This window comes from Sinocyclocheilus anshuiensis, unplaced genomic scaffold (genome assembly GCF_001515605.1).
Source record: "Sinocyclocheilus anshuiensis isolate Anshui unplaced genomic scaffold, SAMN03320099.WGS_v1.1 scaffold6, whole genome shotgun sequence".
Lineage (NCBI taxonomy): Eukaryota > Metazoa > Chordata > Actinopteri > Cypriniformes > Cyprinidae > Sinocyclocheilus > Sinocyclocheilus anshuiensis.
This window is the reverse complement of record NW_015547668.1, coordinates 490,864-505,921: the sequence shown is the minus strand read 5'-3', so window position 1 is coordinate 505,921 and position 15,058 is coordinate 490,864. Positions and strand designations below refer to the sequence as shown.

General features: G+C 36.7%; 3 protein-coding genes across 3 annotated transcripts in view; all 3 read left to right on the top strand.

The window, feature by feature from the left end:
* LOC107702662 (myomesin-2-like) overlaps nt 1–123 on the top strand; it is a 27,926-nt gene extending 27,803 nt beyond the window's left edge. The window contains exons 27-28 of the mRNA XM_016505046.1: nt 9–18; nt 106–123. Coding sequence (XP_016360532.1) covers nt 9–18; nt 106–123 — 28 coding nt within the window. The remainder of the gene's footprint in view (nt 1–8; nt 19–105) is intronic.
* A 21-nt stretch (nt 124–144) lies between these two features.
* On the top strand, nt 145–4,342 carry LOC107702661 (M-protein, striated muscle-like). Its single transcript, XM_016505045.1, has 8 exons — nt 145–151; nt 251–387; nt 1,231–1,375; nt 1,491–1,553; nt 2,070–2,137; nt 2,238–2,351; nt 4,032–4,119; nt 4,224–4,342. The coding sequence occupies exons 1-8, from the start codon at nt 145–147 to the stop codon at nt 4,340–4,342; spliced, it is 741 nt and encodes a 246-aa protein (XP_016360531.1).
* Nucleotides 4,343–5,840: 1,498 nt separating this feature from the next.
* Nucleotides 5,841–10,722, top strand: LOC107702660 (myomesin-2-like). Its single transcript, XM_016505043.1, has 3 exons — nt 5,841–5,976; nt 9,318–9,325; nt 9,611–10,722. Exons 1-3 carry the CDS (start codon nt 5,841–5,843, stop codon nt 10,040–10,042), a joined length of 576 nt encoding a protein of 191 aa, XP_016360529.1. The 3' UTR covers nt 10,043–10,722.
* Nucleotides 10,723–15,058: the final 4,336 nt, after the last annotated feature.

Sequence of the window (15,058 nt, the reverse complement as noted above, 5' to 3'; positions counted from 1 at the left end):
CTCTTCAGAAACCTAATGGTAACGTCACGGACACTACGTCCATGTTTTTATACAGTCTGTGGCCTGACAATAGCATTTAAGCATTTCAAATTCACTGTAAAAAAGGACATGGCTTATCGCTGAAAAACTCTGATATTTGTCTATATGATCGGCATGTGTTATTTCACAAGTGTAAAGTCATGCATATGAACAGTGACAACACAGAAGACAATATGTCAGATTGTCACTCATCACGTCTCTTGTGTCGCAGTTATCCCTCTGAAGACTGAACTGGCCTATAAGATTCTAGAGAGAGGCCGTATGCGCTTTTGGCTGCAAGCTGAGGGCATCTCCTCTGCTGTGACCTACAAATTCTTTGCCAATAACAAGGAGCTTGTCAACTGTGAGGTAAACAACTGCAAATAAAGTGGTACAGGCAACCACGTCTTCATTATTTCATAAACAGAAAGCAGAGTTTTATATTACCCAAAAATGAAGATTCTGTCATTATTTACTCATCCTTAGGATCCTCCAAACCCCATATGACTTTCTTTCTTCTATGAAACATAAAATAAGTTGTTTAACAGCACAGTAAAAGCATCACAAACAGCGTCCATATGACTTCTGTACTAATTTCAAAATGACTAAAGTCATTATGTACTGAAAATATTTAACTTTAGGAATACAGAAAATATCAGTATCATACTGGTTATCAGATTATTTTGAATATATATTGGCTAATATATTAAATGTAATATCGTGGTATTATATTTTTAGTGTGTATATTCTAATATCCTTTGTCCTCCAACTTAATTTTCACAAAGACAAATAATTTAATAACACTCGTTAAATGTACGTTTTAGAGGATCTCAAGATCTATCTGTGTATATATAATGATGTGATTTAAAATTTTAGTGTTTTTTTTTTTTTTACAAAATAATACTGCTGCATCCCTTTCACTGAACTGAAGAGGCCAGCATGGAATTTCTGCTATAAGTAATGCCTTTTGTGTTCTGTGGTAGAAAGAAAGACATACAGGTTTTGTATTTGATTACTGAATTGTCATTCTCTGTGAACTATCCCTTTAAGCTTAGCTCCAACCTTTGCTGTGCACGAAAACATAACCAATCCAAATAAATAGATTCAGCTCTATTGCAATACTACCATCTGTTATGTTTTTCTGTTCCATTTGCATGAGCCTCCTAAGAAAAGCCCAGGAGAGAAATGTTTACCTCTCCGGCTTTTTCACAGCAAACTAAAATGAGTCACGATGCAGCTACAGGCATTATTGAGATGGTGATGGATCATTTCACTGACGACAGCGAGGGCACTTTCACCGTGCAGATCCAAGATGGCAGAGCCAAGGCCCAGTCCTCTCTGGTGCTGATCGGAGACGGTGAGAGCCAGCATCGCTCTAGGGCTTCTGCAGCTCTCATCTTGAGATATTGCGCTCCTCTGTTGAACTCTACTCACTGACCTCTTATAGTTCCTGCTTTATTTTCCTTTTCCAGCCTTCAAGGCAGCGCTGGCTGAGGCGGAATACCAAAGGAGGGAGTACATTCGTGTGAAAGAGGGTACTGCACTCATCCCGTTGATGCAGCTGTTGAAATAAACTTCAGATAGAGTGAATTACAACCTGCGGTTTTGTAATCCATTCTTGATATTACTTTTTTGAGGTTTACAAACCAGCTTTGCATTATATACAAACATCTCTTATTGGTTCCCTGATGAAAAACTATTGCTTGCATGAATAGTTGATCCTAAAATGAAAGTCCTTTCATCGCCCTCATGTTTTTTCCAAACCTGCATGACTTGCTTCCGTAGAACATGCAAGGAGAGATTTTAATAATATGCCAGTTTTTATACTGTATTATGTAGTAGATTCTTCTCAGACTAGTAGATTTTTAATCTCAAATTTTGTCTCTTGACCTCCCAGCTAAACCAGATAACAAACATCTTGGCCAGGTTGTGAGACCAGCTAAGCCTAGCAAACCACTGGTTTAGGTTTATGTTTTTCAGTATAGTTGCTCACTGATTCTTTGAGTTTCCCATGATTTCATAATGTTAATTTTCCATTTTTATTCTTCCAGGCCCTCATTTTATGGAGTTCCTCTCCATTCAAATTGGGGATAATGCCTCTGTCACTCTTTTTTGCAAGGCAAGTTGAATGGGAATGATTTAGCCAAAGCAAACTGTATATCAAATTGAAGACTGACTGATGATATATGGTGTTTTTTTGCATTTCTGACCCCCTTCAGGTGGCTAATTTGAAGAAGGACTCTGTGTTCCAATGGTATAAGGATGATGTAGAGGTGATTTCTGAGGTGCCTGCTGACTTGAACTCAGGAGTCTGCAAGTTCCCCCTAACTAATGTGAGCACTTAATTTCCTAAACACTGAAGCTAAAAATAGTTTAGTCAAATGTCACTCTAATCTGTTAAAGCTTACCAAAAAGCCTTAAAATCACACATTTAAATGTATTTTAATCATGACAACTCTCTGAAGATTTTAGCATGGTGATGGATATGACAATGTTAATGTATTTGGTCTTGGCGGAATAGATCTGCTACGCTGCTGCTGTTGGTTATTGCTGTAGTTGTAGATTATTGCTGCTGCAGCAAGAAAGTACAGGAACTTGCCACTTCCAATGCATACGGCGATACGGTGCCGTGAGTATTTAAGACATACTGCTGCTGCACAAATAGCATATAAAATAACCCGTACCAGATCAATACAGGTGAAGCTGGGGAAGGTGGAGGGTTTCAGAGAAACTCTGAAGCGCGCTGCAGGAATCTCTAGTGAATACCAGCCAGCCATATAAATGCAAGGCAGTAAGCTCATTGGCTGCATATGCAGCATGAACCAATCAGCTTGTGCCAAGTCGTTTAACTCTCTGAATATCATCAGTTACGTTAACAACCCATCAGCCTGCGTCATCCAGAGTTTCATGACTAAACTATATATTAAAACAGCATTTCACCCAAATATTATATTCCAGGTTGTTTAATATTTCCAGTGAATACATAAACAATAGAACAGTGATCTAAAAGCCTTACACATGGAACAAACACTGGGCTAAATTGTATTAGCTATTAGCATTAGTGAATTTGCTTAAACAAAAAAAAACAAAACAAAACTGAGTTTAATGCACAGCCTTTTAATGTCAACAACTAAATATAAGGGGAAGCTTTTCTACTTCTCTTAAATGTTTTGCATGGTATCCTGATATTGTGATTCAATACACATTTATATGGCTAATTGCAATTTATTAGCATTATTCACAATTGTTTTTTCCATCATGTCCAGAGAGCAGAACAGATCTATGACCCATTTATGGGTTCGTGACCGCTAGTGTAGCCAGTAACAGACGTTTGTGTTTGTGCTTTCCATAATCAAAGTTTAAAATGTATAAAAAGTGTACTGAAGCATGCTCAATGCTAAGTGCCATAGCAAAGGTTATTTCAGTAAAAAGACAAATAATACCTGCTGGACTGTTATGGGTAATTGCTCTGTTTTTTCAGCCGATATGTACTGAAGCATGCTCAATGCTAAGTGCCATAGCAAAGGTTATTTCAGTAAAAAGACAAATAATCCCTGCTGGACTGTTATGGGTAATTGCTCTGTTTTTTCAGTCGATATTCTTCCCAGTTACAAAGTAAAACAGCTTGGGCAACTTCCATAAATACAAAGAAGCTTGACGCATGACAAAATTATACTGCATTTGTTATAATCGCTCCTGACATCTTATGAGAACTACCATAAGAACATTTCACATGAGAAATAACCTTAAGAGCTTCTACCTCCCTGAGGATTGAAACCAGGGGTCTCAATCAATTGAGTGCCGTAGTAATTTTTTGTAATGCTGGTTATTCTTTGACATTTTTTGTCAAAGCTATTTTTATAAAACTATATGAAAAAGCTATAATTTACTCCCAAGACAATGTAGCACAAAAACTATTCTTCCGGTAATGCTCTAAAAAAAGCATCACTTAGGTGTCCTGTTTTTGTGAGATGCTGTGCTTGTTTGTTCAATTTTTTATCCTGATATTCTAGTTCTCCAAGAGGGATGTGGGACTATATAAAGCAACCATCACCGATGACAGAGGTCAAGATGTGTCACAGATTGATGTTTCTGGCAAAGGTACCATCTCTCAGCATTGTCTTATCAAATATAGAAAAATGTAAATGTGTGCTGGAAAATGTTCCATAAAACGTGTAATAAAGAAGTCTTTTTCTCGCCCACAGCTTTTGATGACATCATTAACGAGCTCAGTCGTGTCGCTGGTGTGTATGACATGTATCATCATGTTTGTCATTTGGCTCTCCAAAGCCAGCATGTCTTTACTCGTGTTAACATCAACTGATTTTAAATCAACCGTCTCTCATCTTCCCTATCCATGGAGTCTAAATCTGGTCATCTAGCTTAAAATGGACCAGAACTTCAATTATGAACTTTTTATGGTTTCCCATAGTTCATTTTTAGTGCTGTGCTGGAGCTGTCAGGGTCTTGGTGATGAATTGTATGACTGTAACCCAAGGGTGACTCTGATACTCTGATAATGTTTAAGTGATTCTTCTGAAAACATATCCAGATTTTAAAAAGAGCATAAATAAGCATCAGTAAAGCCATCTGATTAAAATTCATATACACAGTAGTTAAAGATACTATTCTATTACAATTTTATAAAACTAATTTAATGCTTTTAAGCATAAGCATAAGACTGTTAGAAACACAAGTTCAGTCAAGTGTGTCCAAACTTTAGACTGGTAAAATATATAACAATAATTTAAATAACATATATAATTTTTGAGCCCTGTGATGGATCCATCCGGTTTCCCTGTTATCGCCTTGGGACCCTTGAATAGGCTACAGAATCCCTGTGATTCTACACAGACAGTGAATTACAGTAATGAGAATTTGTTAGGAAACTCTGCGTGATTGCTATTTTTTTCTCACATTGCAAAAATAATTGTAAAATAAGTTATTTGTTATTATTTTCTTTAAGCAAAGTTCTTTCTAATTTTGAGGTAAAATATGACAAAATATGATTTATAAAACGGATAGCTCTGGTCCTTGATTCTGATTGGCTAAGCCACGTTCGAAGCTGTTGTAAATTACTCTACAAACATACACCTTTGTTTACATTTGTGTGTTACTCGGCAACCACTTTGTTGAAACCAGAGCCGTTGAGAACCACAACCGTTTCTGAGGAACTACATTGTTTGACGGAAGAATAATGTTTTCATTAATATCATTGCACTTTACTTTCTCTGTTTTATTCTGTGAAACCTTACTACATATATGGAATAACTGTTTTTTAAAAGCATCGTGCCTAACAACGCCCCTTAGCTGTTATAAATTCACTGTAAACCACGGCTTCTTGGGGCTTATTGCTTTATTTGAGGTAAAGTATGTTTCATCAGATTCACAAATTTGTTTATACACAATTAATGTGAACCACAGTGGTTGACCAATTCACTGCACTTCTACCCACTTCAGTTTCCATTGTACTAAAACAATTCTTATTCTTTCTTCCAAAAAACCACATTCAGTCGTGGCAAAAAAAAAAAAAAACCCCCGCCGTGTCTAATTTTACACTAGGGACATGCTAATTTGATGCCCCACTTGAAAAAAAGGCATGTCTAACGTTTTGAGAGCATTTACTCTATGGAAAATGAGCAAACAATTGAGCTTAAAAAGTGATTGGGATTAAACGTGCCTTCTTTGTAACATGTTAAAAGCATGCATGTGATTGTATTGGTTTTGTCATTCTCTCAGTGATGAACAGATAATAATGGGTTTCTCATGTAATTCATTTACTCTGTACTTCAAGGGATTCTAAAATTCCTGCATCAGAAAGGATGAGAATTGGTGGCAACCCAGCAATGGCAACTTTGGAGATTGTAGAACCGACTGATAAGGATAAAGGAATGTACACTATTGAGACTGTGGATCCCGAGAAGACGCATTCTCGTACCCTGGACCTCTCCGGACAACGTGAGTTGTAAAAACAAACCTATACAATTCATCCCATGTGTTGACTAAAGACACCTAAATTTACCAGCTATGACACACTTAAATAAATTAGGTAAAGTCTAAATAACATTCATCAATACATTATACTAGTAATTATTTCTAAAAAATTATTAATAGGAATTGTTGTTGTACACTTATAATACCTTCTGAAGCTAGTGTAGCAAACATTTGCAGTGAACAAGTAAGAAGTTACTTGTCACTGCATTAATGTTAATGCAATTATTGCTTACTGAATGGAGCAACATACACTATCAACTTAATTCACTTAACTACAAGCTCCAATCTTCAGCACAATGGTAACCACAAGAACATTTAACAGGTCTTTCCCTTTAGTCAAAACATAAAATAACACACGTCTGATCCAGCCCATATGCAAAGTGTGTTGAAAACTAAAAATCCACTGCCTAGTTACAAAAAATGATTTTGGTAGTACCAACCAAATTAAGCAAACTTCAGATGTACGTATTTAAGTAGATTGGACACAATTAAATGAAGGAAAAACAAAATGTTCAGCAATTATGTCACTTCATTAAGCTTATTTTAACCAATCAGAAAAAAAGTAAACAGTGTAAATACTGACAATTCTGAAAAATTCAAAAGGTATTAAGAGTTGACCATAAATAGGTCTGTAACCTTCTAGACAAAAAAAAAAACGTCCTCCTCGTTTAATTTTAATGGTCAGAAAGAGGGTTGTAAATAGTCACAGGAAAGTTATAAGTTATAAGTTAAGTTATAACTGTTTTAGCATAAAACAACCTTGACTAAACATTATAATTGGACATCGGTGGGGGTGGGGGGGGCATCAAGTGAAATCCTTCAACAACAGCTCAAACAGTTTTAACCTCACTACCAGAATCAGCATTAATGAGAAAAACACATCAATGCTGGAGGTGATGGCAAGACTGTCATGTGAAGTGTTTTTGTCTATTTTTAAAGACTTTTTTTCCACTCCAAAACACTACACCACAAGAGTTATAACAAAGATGGTCAACTCAAACTCGTGTTCTGGCGTTGATCCTGTGTAGACGTGTTTATAATTGGAAGTAAAGGCCAGTGTTGCAGCTGCACACACAGGAAATGTATTTAGGGAATTTCAGGGATGAAAAAAAATACTGTCATGGTATCAAAGGTGCAGATACTGGCAGCGGTTTCAGTTAGGTGACTTACGAAGACCCATAGACTTCCGGTGACTTACGAAGACCCATAGACTTCCGGTGACTTACGAAGACCCATAGACTTCCGGTGACTTACGAAGACCCATAGACTTCCGGTGACTTACGAAGACCCATAGACTTCCGGTGACTTACGAAGACCCATAGACTTCCGGTGACTTACGAAGACCCATAGACTTCTGGTGACTTACGAAGTCTTACTGTAAAACAAAAGTTAATCTACCTAGAAAAGTAGTCACATATCAAAAGGATGTTTTAGATATATTTATGCAAATTACAGTAAATCATTGAATTTTACTGAATAATTATTGTGCCAGTGCCAGATTAAAATTATGGGTGACTTTAATTTAGGGACCAATTCTCTCTATTAACTAGCTGTTTATTATCATGCATAGTACTCATCATATTGGCTGTTTAATAGCACATATTATTGCCTTATTCTGCATGACCATATTTTAGATCCCTTAATCCTACCTCACACCTAAATTTAACAACTACCTTACTAACAAATAATAAGCAGCAAATTAGGAGTTTATTGAGGCAAAAGTCATAGTTAATAGTTAGATAATAGTGATAACTGTTCCCCAAACTAAAGTGTGACCGAAACCCCCAGAACATCGTTCCCCATAGACATCCATTGAAAATGCTTTACTGTACCCAAGGCTTTTGTTTGCTATTAGAAACTGAGCAATGAGACAACATTATTTTTCTGTGGTAATCAACATTATGCCTCAAATGTTGTCAATGGACCTAAACTTGTATTGCACCCAGAGCATTCATTTTAGTCGCCCATGGAGAGCTATAGCCAATGCATTAGTGATCAGTATTGCCGCAGGCAGTCGTGCCGGTGAGTGCCGTTTTGCGGCTCTTCACTTCAGCCCTGGGAGTGTGCGCTGGAGGGCATCATACTCCTCCGCTCCCTGAGATCCATGTCCATTGTCTTCGGCCTCATAATCCATTGCTTGCAAGCAGCATGAAGCCAGCTTGGGGAATATGGTGTATTCTGCCAGTGAAAGGATGTTGGTGGGATTAGGATTCGCCTGAATAGTTGATGCTGGAAACGCCCAACATCCTTTTCTCTTTCAGATCAAATAAACATAGCAGGTCAGTGGCTCTATGGATCCATTAAAGCAAACATGAGGTGAACTCATGTGGGAGAGGAGACCTTTCACATGATGATCTGCTGAGGTCACGTACACAGTGGGTTTCCAGTGAGAGCTCCCCGCCGCAGGGCTTCGTACTGTATATCTGAGTTTTCATTGAGCTGCTCTTCTCCCTAAAAAGACCAAACGAGTCACTTTGTTGAAATCCATTACTGTGAAAAAAATGAAACTCTGGCAAAATAGAAGCAGCATCTAAAAACAGCATTAGATTTATGTTGTCATGTAGAGGCCAGAAAACATTCTACAGAAATCTGTTTCTCACTGTAAAATTCTTAAAGTAAAGAAATGCAGCAAGAAGTTGTAGATGTACAAATTATTTAAAAGGGTCATTCATATTCTGCAGTACATTTTAAATTTATTTATTTATGCGGCAATTTAAGGAAATGGCCCTGGACGCTGGGGCCAGAAAACATTCTACAGAAATCTGTTTCTCACTGTAAAATTCTTAAAGTAAAGAAATGCAGCAAGAAGTTGTAGATGTACAAATTATTTAAAAGGGTCATTCATGTTCTGCAGTACATTTTAAATTTATTTATTTATGCGGCAATTTAAGGAAATGGCCCTGGATGCTGGGTGTTAAGTCGCACGAGTATATTTGTAGCAATAGCCAACAATACATTGTATGGGTCAAAATTATTTATTAATTATTAATTATTTTATTTTATGCCAAAAATCATTAGGATATTCAGTAAAGATCATGTTCCATGAAGATATATAGGAAATTTCCTACCGTAAATATATCAAAACATAATTTTTGGTTAGTAATATGCATTGCTAAGGACTTAATTTGAACAACTTTAAAGGTGGTTTTCTCAATATTGTGATTTTTTTTTTTTACACCCTCAGATTCCAGATTTTCAAATAGTTGTATCTCGGCCAAATATTGTCCTATCCTAACAAACCATACATAAATGGGAAGCTTATTTATTCAAAACATTTACCCTTATGACTGGTTTTTGTGGTCCAGGGTCACATGTATAATTTACACATGTAAATTTTTTTGCATATAAGTATATTGAAATACAAATATATTTTATAAATGTATTCTAATAATAATTGTTGAAGAAAGATACATAGGATTTTTAGTTGCCATTGCACCATCAGAATATCATATTATCATTCAGAATTATGTGCATCTGCTTAACGTAGTCATGCTGTTTCTCATATTTATGCCTGTAGCATGATAATGATAACCTACTTCCTCTGAGAATGCTTTTAGATTAAATATGTGTTATGCATTTGTTTTTTCCTTTTCTTCAGACTCTGAGTCTGACCTGCACAGTCTGCGGTGACCCCAAACCTCTGGTCAGCTGGTCTAAGAACGATCAAGAGGTAGAACCCAGCGATCAGTACGTCATTGCCATGGACTCTGGCAAGTTCGCCAGCCTCACTATCAAAGGTGTGTCCCTGGAGGACTCTGGCAAATACACCATGACGGTCCAAAACAAGTACGGCGGCGAGTCTGTGGACATCATCGTCAGTGTGTACAAACACGGCGACAGGGTTCCGGACATCAAACCCACACCCTCACCCAAGAGGATCATGCCTCCCACGGTTCCCATCGTAATTCCCACTGCCAAGTCTGCCACCCCTGCCCCTGCTGCAGCCAAGTCTCCGGCTCCTCCCCAAAATGCCAAATCCTCTGCTCCGCCCCGTGGCATGAAGTCCCCCACTCCCACCAGGAAGAAGTAACAGCATAGCCCTTGCCTCTCGTTCACCCCAACAGCACAAAAACAACTAGATTTACATTTACGGTTGGAAATATCAGTGTTTGCAAGGCAGCAAAGGAAGTTTGGGTTTAGGTTTTGGTTCATGTCTTGTTTTCTTCCAGCTGTAGACAGTCTATCAACAAAATCAACATAGTTTATTATATGGCTATAAAGGAGTAATGGTGCTTTTTTCTGATTTTAAAAATCTTTGTAATCGTGATATGCAGACAATATAAATCATTTGAAGGTTGATTCCCCTAAAAAGTAAAAAACATTAGCTGCATCTGTAATCACATACTGTCTAATAGGCACTACATTTTTATTTGAAACTTACTTCACGCCCATTAATAGTAATTGATAGTATGTTCTACACATGAGTAGCATGAATGAAATTCAGACTTACTACAGCCACCTTATTGTTACTGTTCTGTGACTCACAAACATTAATTTTGTTGCTTTACTGCCATTCACACTGCCATTCCATGGCTTCATGGGAAAGTTAGATGTCCATCACAAATGCACTCCAGATTCTTGGTGGAAGAATCAGCCGCACCACACGGCTTGCGTTCAGTGGACACTCTCCAAAATGTTGCTATGGTGACGCGGAGGAGACGAATTGTTGAATAAAGTCGTTTTTTGTTTTCTTCGCGTACAAAAAGTATTCTCGTAGTTTCATAAAATTACGGTTGAACCCCTGATGTCACATGGATTATTTTACCGATCTTCTTGCTACGCTTCTGGACTTTGATCGTGTTACTTACATTGCTCTCTATGGAGGGTCAGAGAGCTCTCAGAATGCATCAAAAATATCTTAATTTGTGTTCTGAAGATGAACGGAGGTCTTACGGGTTTGGAACGACATGAGGGTTATTAATGACAACATTTTCATTTTGGGGTGGAGTAAACATTTAACACCCTTTAAATACAACAAGGAAGACAAGACCAGTTGCAATTCAGTATGCAAATAAAACTCTGCAAGTAAGTCAGAAATTGGCTGAAAATGATCTACACAATGTCTGTACAATAGACGGTTTGTGCTGAACAAATCGCAGAAAGATTTAGGTTTGAGAACAAAGCCTTTGGGATTCGCCGTTATTACATTTCTGCCTGATACCAATAAGCTGAAAATTATTTTGATGTTACGGCTAATAACCAATAAATAATTGATAATAAAATTGTATTTTGTGCAATGAATAAACACACTGAAATAAAATCAACAGTTTAACAAATTAATTTAGGCATCATCATATTATAAATTAAAATAAAGACTAAATTATTAGTGCGCAATTAGTAAATTAAGTGAGCATTAGAAAATGGCAAAGTTATTCTAAACATAAAAATGAGTCTGAAGAAAACGTGCACAAATAATATCCAGTATTGATCAAAACCAAAAAACGTAGAAATCTGTAAAATCAACAGACATATTATGCATCGCTCAAACCCAAACCAGAATATTTTAGGAATATCAATATAATGCTGCCTTGCAAACACTGTAATTAAACTATAGCGCATAAATCAGTGAATAAAGAAAGTAGAATTGAAAAGTAGGTAGTATTTTTCATCCCAAATGCATCATCGTATCATAAAATGAGCAAGCATCTAATATGAAAAGAAAGAGAGTAGGAAGTATGTGTGAGGGAGGGTTGGGCAAGTTATATTTAGTGCCAGGAGAAAATGTGTGAAACCGTTTGTCATCTGGGTTGCCTAAGCTGAGTGGGCCTCTAATGAATTTGGCTCCCTCTCCCCTGAGGTGCTTGGGGGAAAAGCTTTGATGTTAGTTTATTAAATCTCTGTTTAAAAGCTGCTCTTTCAGTTAGCAACTGGAATCCGGAGGCTTTTTTTTTTTGCTTTCTCCGGTGGATGGATGGCCTGAGAGTGCAGGACCTCCACTTAGCCCCCAGCGGTAGCCACAAGACCTCGTCAACCTTGTCTCACATCCTCACCTTTTTCTCTTGGTTTTGTGTTAATAAAAGAGTTGGAAATCACTACCGTGTCGTCCCTGCCTTTGCATCGTATACAAACACACACACACACACACGCTGATAGTAAAATATGAATGTGATTACAGAAGCTACTGGCCAATCTGAAACGCATCAGCACTTTTCTTGGGCCAGTTGTACTTCACAAATCATGTCATGTATATGGAACACCTAGCTTGAGGTGCTTTGCTGCCAAGAATGCACCACTACCCTCTAATTCACAAAGCATGACTTGGCAATTTTGGTTGCCTGGCAAATCTCCAATCAGAATCACTTTTACCTCTTTTGAAATAAATGCATTTGGTTTACAGCAAACACAAAGTGAAACTCTAAAAAACATTCTTTGTTGTGCTAGATAACCAGTGTTGGGGAGTAACTAGTTACATGTAACGGCGTTACGTAATTTAAATACAAAATAAATGTAACTGTAATCAGTTACAGTTACTAGGAAAATAAGTGTAATTAAATTACAGTTACTTATGAAAATGTTAACGACGTAATCAAAAGTAATCAGTTACATTACTTTAATAAAGTAATTGAAAAAGTTACACTACTATTACATTTTAAATAGGGTAACTTGTAATCTGTAACCTATTACATTTCCAAAGTAACCTTCCCAACACTGTAGATAACACACTATTAAACCAAGTGGACAAAAAAAGCTGCTAGATATTTTCTCTTCACTTTTCTTCATCAGTTTTGTTCATTGACTTTTAATTACTGGCATGTCAGTGATTTTTAGTGGATGTATGAAGTCTGTTCTCCTCAAGTTCACACATGTATACTGTCCCATAGGAAATAAAAATCAAAAGTGAGATCTCTTTAGCATCTCAAATATTTCTCCTAGACAGAAATGAGGTTACTTTAAGATCGAATGGAGATTTTTGCTTGAGTCACCTGCTTCTCAAACTTGTTTCCTGAGACAAAAACTCTAACACTCTCACAATGGTCTTGTTTAAAGTTTTAGAAGAGATCTCAACAACATCACACACTGTGCTCAGATTTTTCTCTTTAGCTAAATAATCTGGGGGTCTCATATTTGTCTCATGTAAAGCTTTAGAAGAGATCTCAACAACTTTACAAAGTGTGCATCAATTGAAGTACTTGAAAGGCACTAAATAAAGGGGGAAATCATAAATTCAGAGTTAAAGGCTATATTGAGAGAGAAATTATGCAGAAATAAGGATAATGTTACTTTTTATGGGACAATGTGTATGTACTTGGGCACATAATTTGTTGTTGGAAATAGTAATGTACGGGCTGCCTTAATCAAAACTGATTTACAGAAAATGTAACCCTGGAGCTTTCTTTGCTGAAAGGCTCATAAATGGCTAATGACTCGGTCTTGATTATTAATTAACTAATTTGATTATTAATACATATTATGTGGAAGAATGATAATTTCTTTTAATGCGGTGCGCTGTCGCTCTTTCTATGTAAAAATCTGTCAAATCATGTAACGTGAATATCGTACAGTCTTGCTCAAGACTAAAAAATTAGTTGAAAGCGTACCGAGCCGCGGAAGAGACACTGTTTCTCAAGCGCTTTCCACGAGCGTGATTCGAGATGGAGTGAAACACGGACAAATGCGTTTCATTCATTCGTTCATAATGCGTAGGGCCCCCAGAAGTCTAGGATTGGCACTGTGTGTAGGATTAACTGTTTTCAATCAGTAACTGCTAAATTTCACAAATAATTATAAAGAAATGTCAATTAACACATTGAGTTTCGAAGCGCTACTACTAATAGTAATACTGCTATTTAGACTAGTTTCTTGCAACCCTTTTCTTGATTTTATACGTTGAACAAAAAAACAAAAACAACTGTGAATCTGTTAGATGTTCTGTATGTTAAGAACCTGATACATTTTAAAGTGTGCTATGCAAACTCTTATTGGGGCCACTGTATCTATGTTCCCAGTGCTGCTTTTCATAATTTGACTCCTCCTATAATATTGAAATAATGAGGTCATATTTTTTAATACTATCAAGCAGTGGCACTGTTTCAATTTTTTTTCTGATTAAATAACTTTAGTAATCAGTTCACTTCAACAGGAATTTGATTGGAACAATTAAAAAGTAGGACATTGAACTTGTTTTGATTTCAAACGTGACTTTAATTAAAATATGAAAATGTAATTATTGGAATTATTTGCTTTCAACTCACAGATTTCTATGGCAACACACAATCTCAACAAATCCCTTCCAAGACATGAGGCGCATCAGTTCATAATTTTATGCAACAGAAAGCATTATATCACACACAGCCTGGAAATGCCATTGCTGCATGATAGACGATCCGCAGTGAATTCTAATGGAGTCATTGTTGTAGTTCTGTTGCTGACCAGTGCTTGCAAGACAGACTGACCACCAAACGTGCTTCTGTGAGACTGAACACCACATGGTGGCACTGGTGTCCCATTACGAAATCTCTGCAACCTGCTGTCACCCAATGGAAGAAAAAAGACACAATACCAGATTACGGAACTAGGTTTTACACTTTGATTTCCAGCGAGAAAGCAAACCTCAAAAGTAGGTAATGTGGACAAAATAAGGTCCCTCTAACACCGTAATTCAGTGGGTTTGATGAATCAGTATGGGGAACATGATCAAACAGAAAGCATTACGTGATAGGACTGGACAATATAGCTGAAAAAAACAAACAAACAATGCAGTATTTTATTTTAAATCAAAGGAACCATAATTTCAATCAAACAGCTATTAATGTAAATTTAAACTAAAACCCAGCTAAATTACTTATTTTATTAATTAGTAATTTTTATCATTTATATACACCTATATGGCAGTGCATAGTAGGCCTAATAAAAAAAGCAATATTTTACTACATATGTTTTCAACATTGTATGCATGTAAAATGACACACTAAAACTTCTGTGAATGTTGTGTGAGGATGCAAACAAATAACTGAATAAGACATTTTATAAGACTGCTTGAAAGCACTGGGTTTGAACTGATTCAGGGCAGTAAATCAAATTTACCAATAATTCTTAACACAATATT

Bases quoted from the DNA above. Each gene is read 5' to 3' on its own strand.
- LOC107702661 (XM_016505045.1), top strand. The intron at 1,554-2,069 runs GTACTGCACTCA...TTATTCTTCCAG, and splicing joins GTACATTCGTGTGAAAGAGG to GCCCTCATTTTATGGAGTTC. The intron at 2,352-4,031 runs GTGAGCACTTAA...CTGATATTCTAG, and splicing joins GCAAGTTCCCCCTAACTAAT to TTCTCCAAGAGGGATGTGGG.
- LOC107702660 (XM_016505043.1), top strand. From the start codon at position 5,841: ATGAGAATTGGTGGCAACCCAGCAATGGCAACTTTGGAGATTGTAGAA.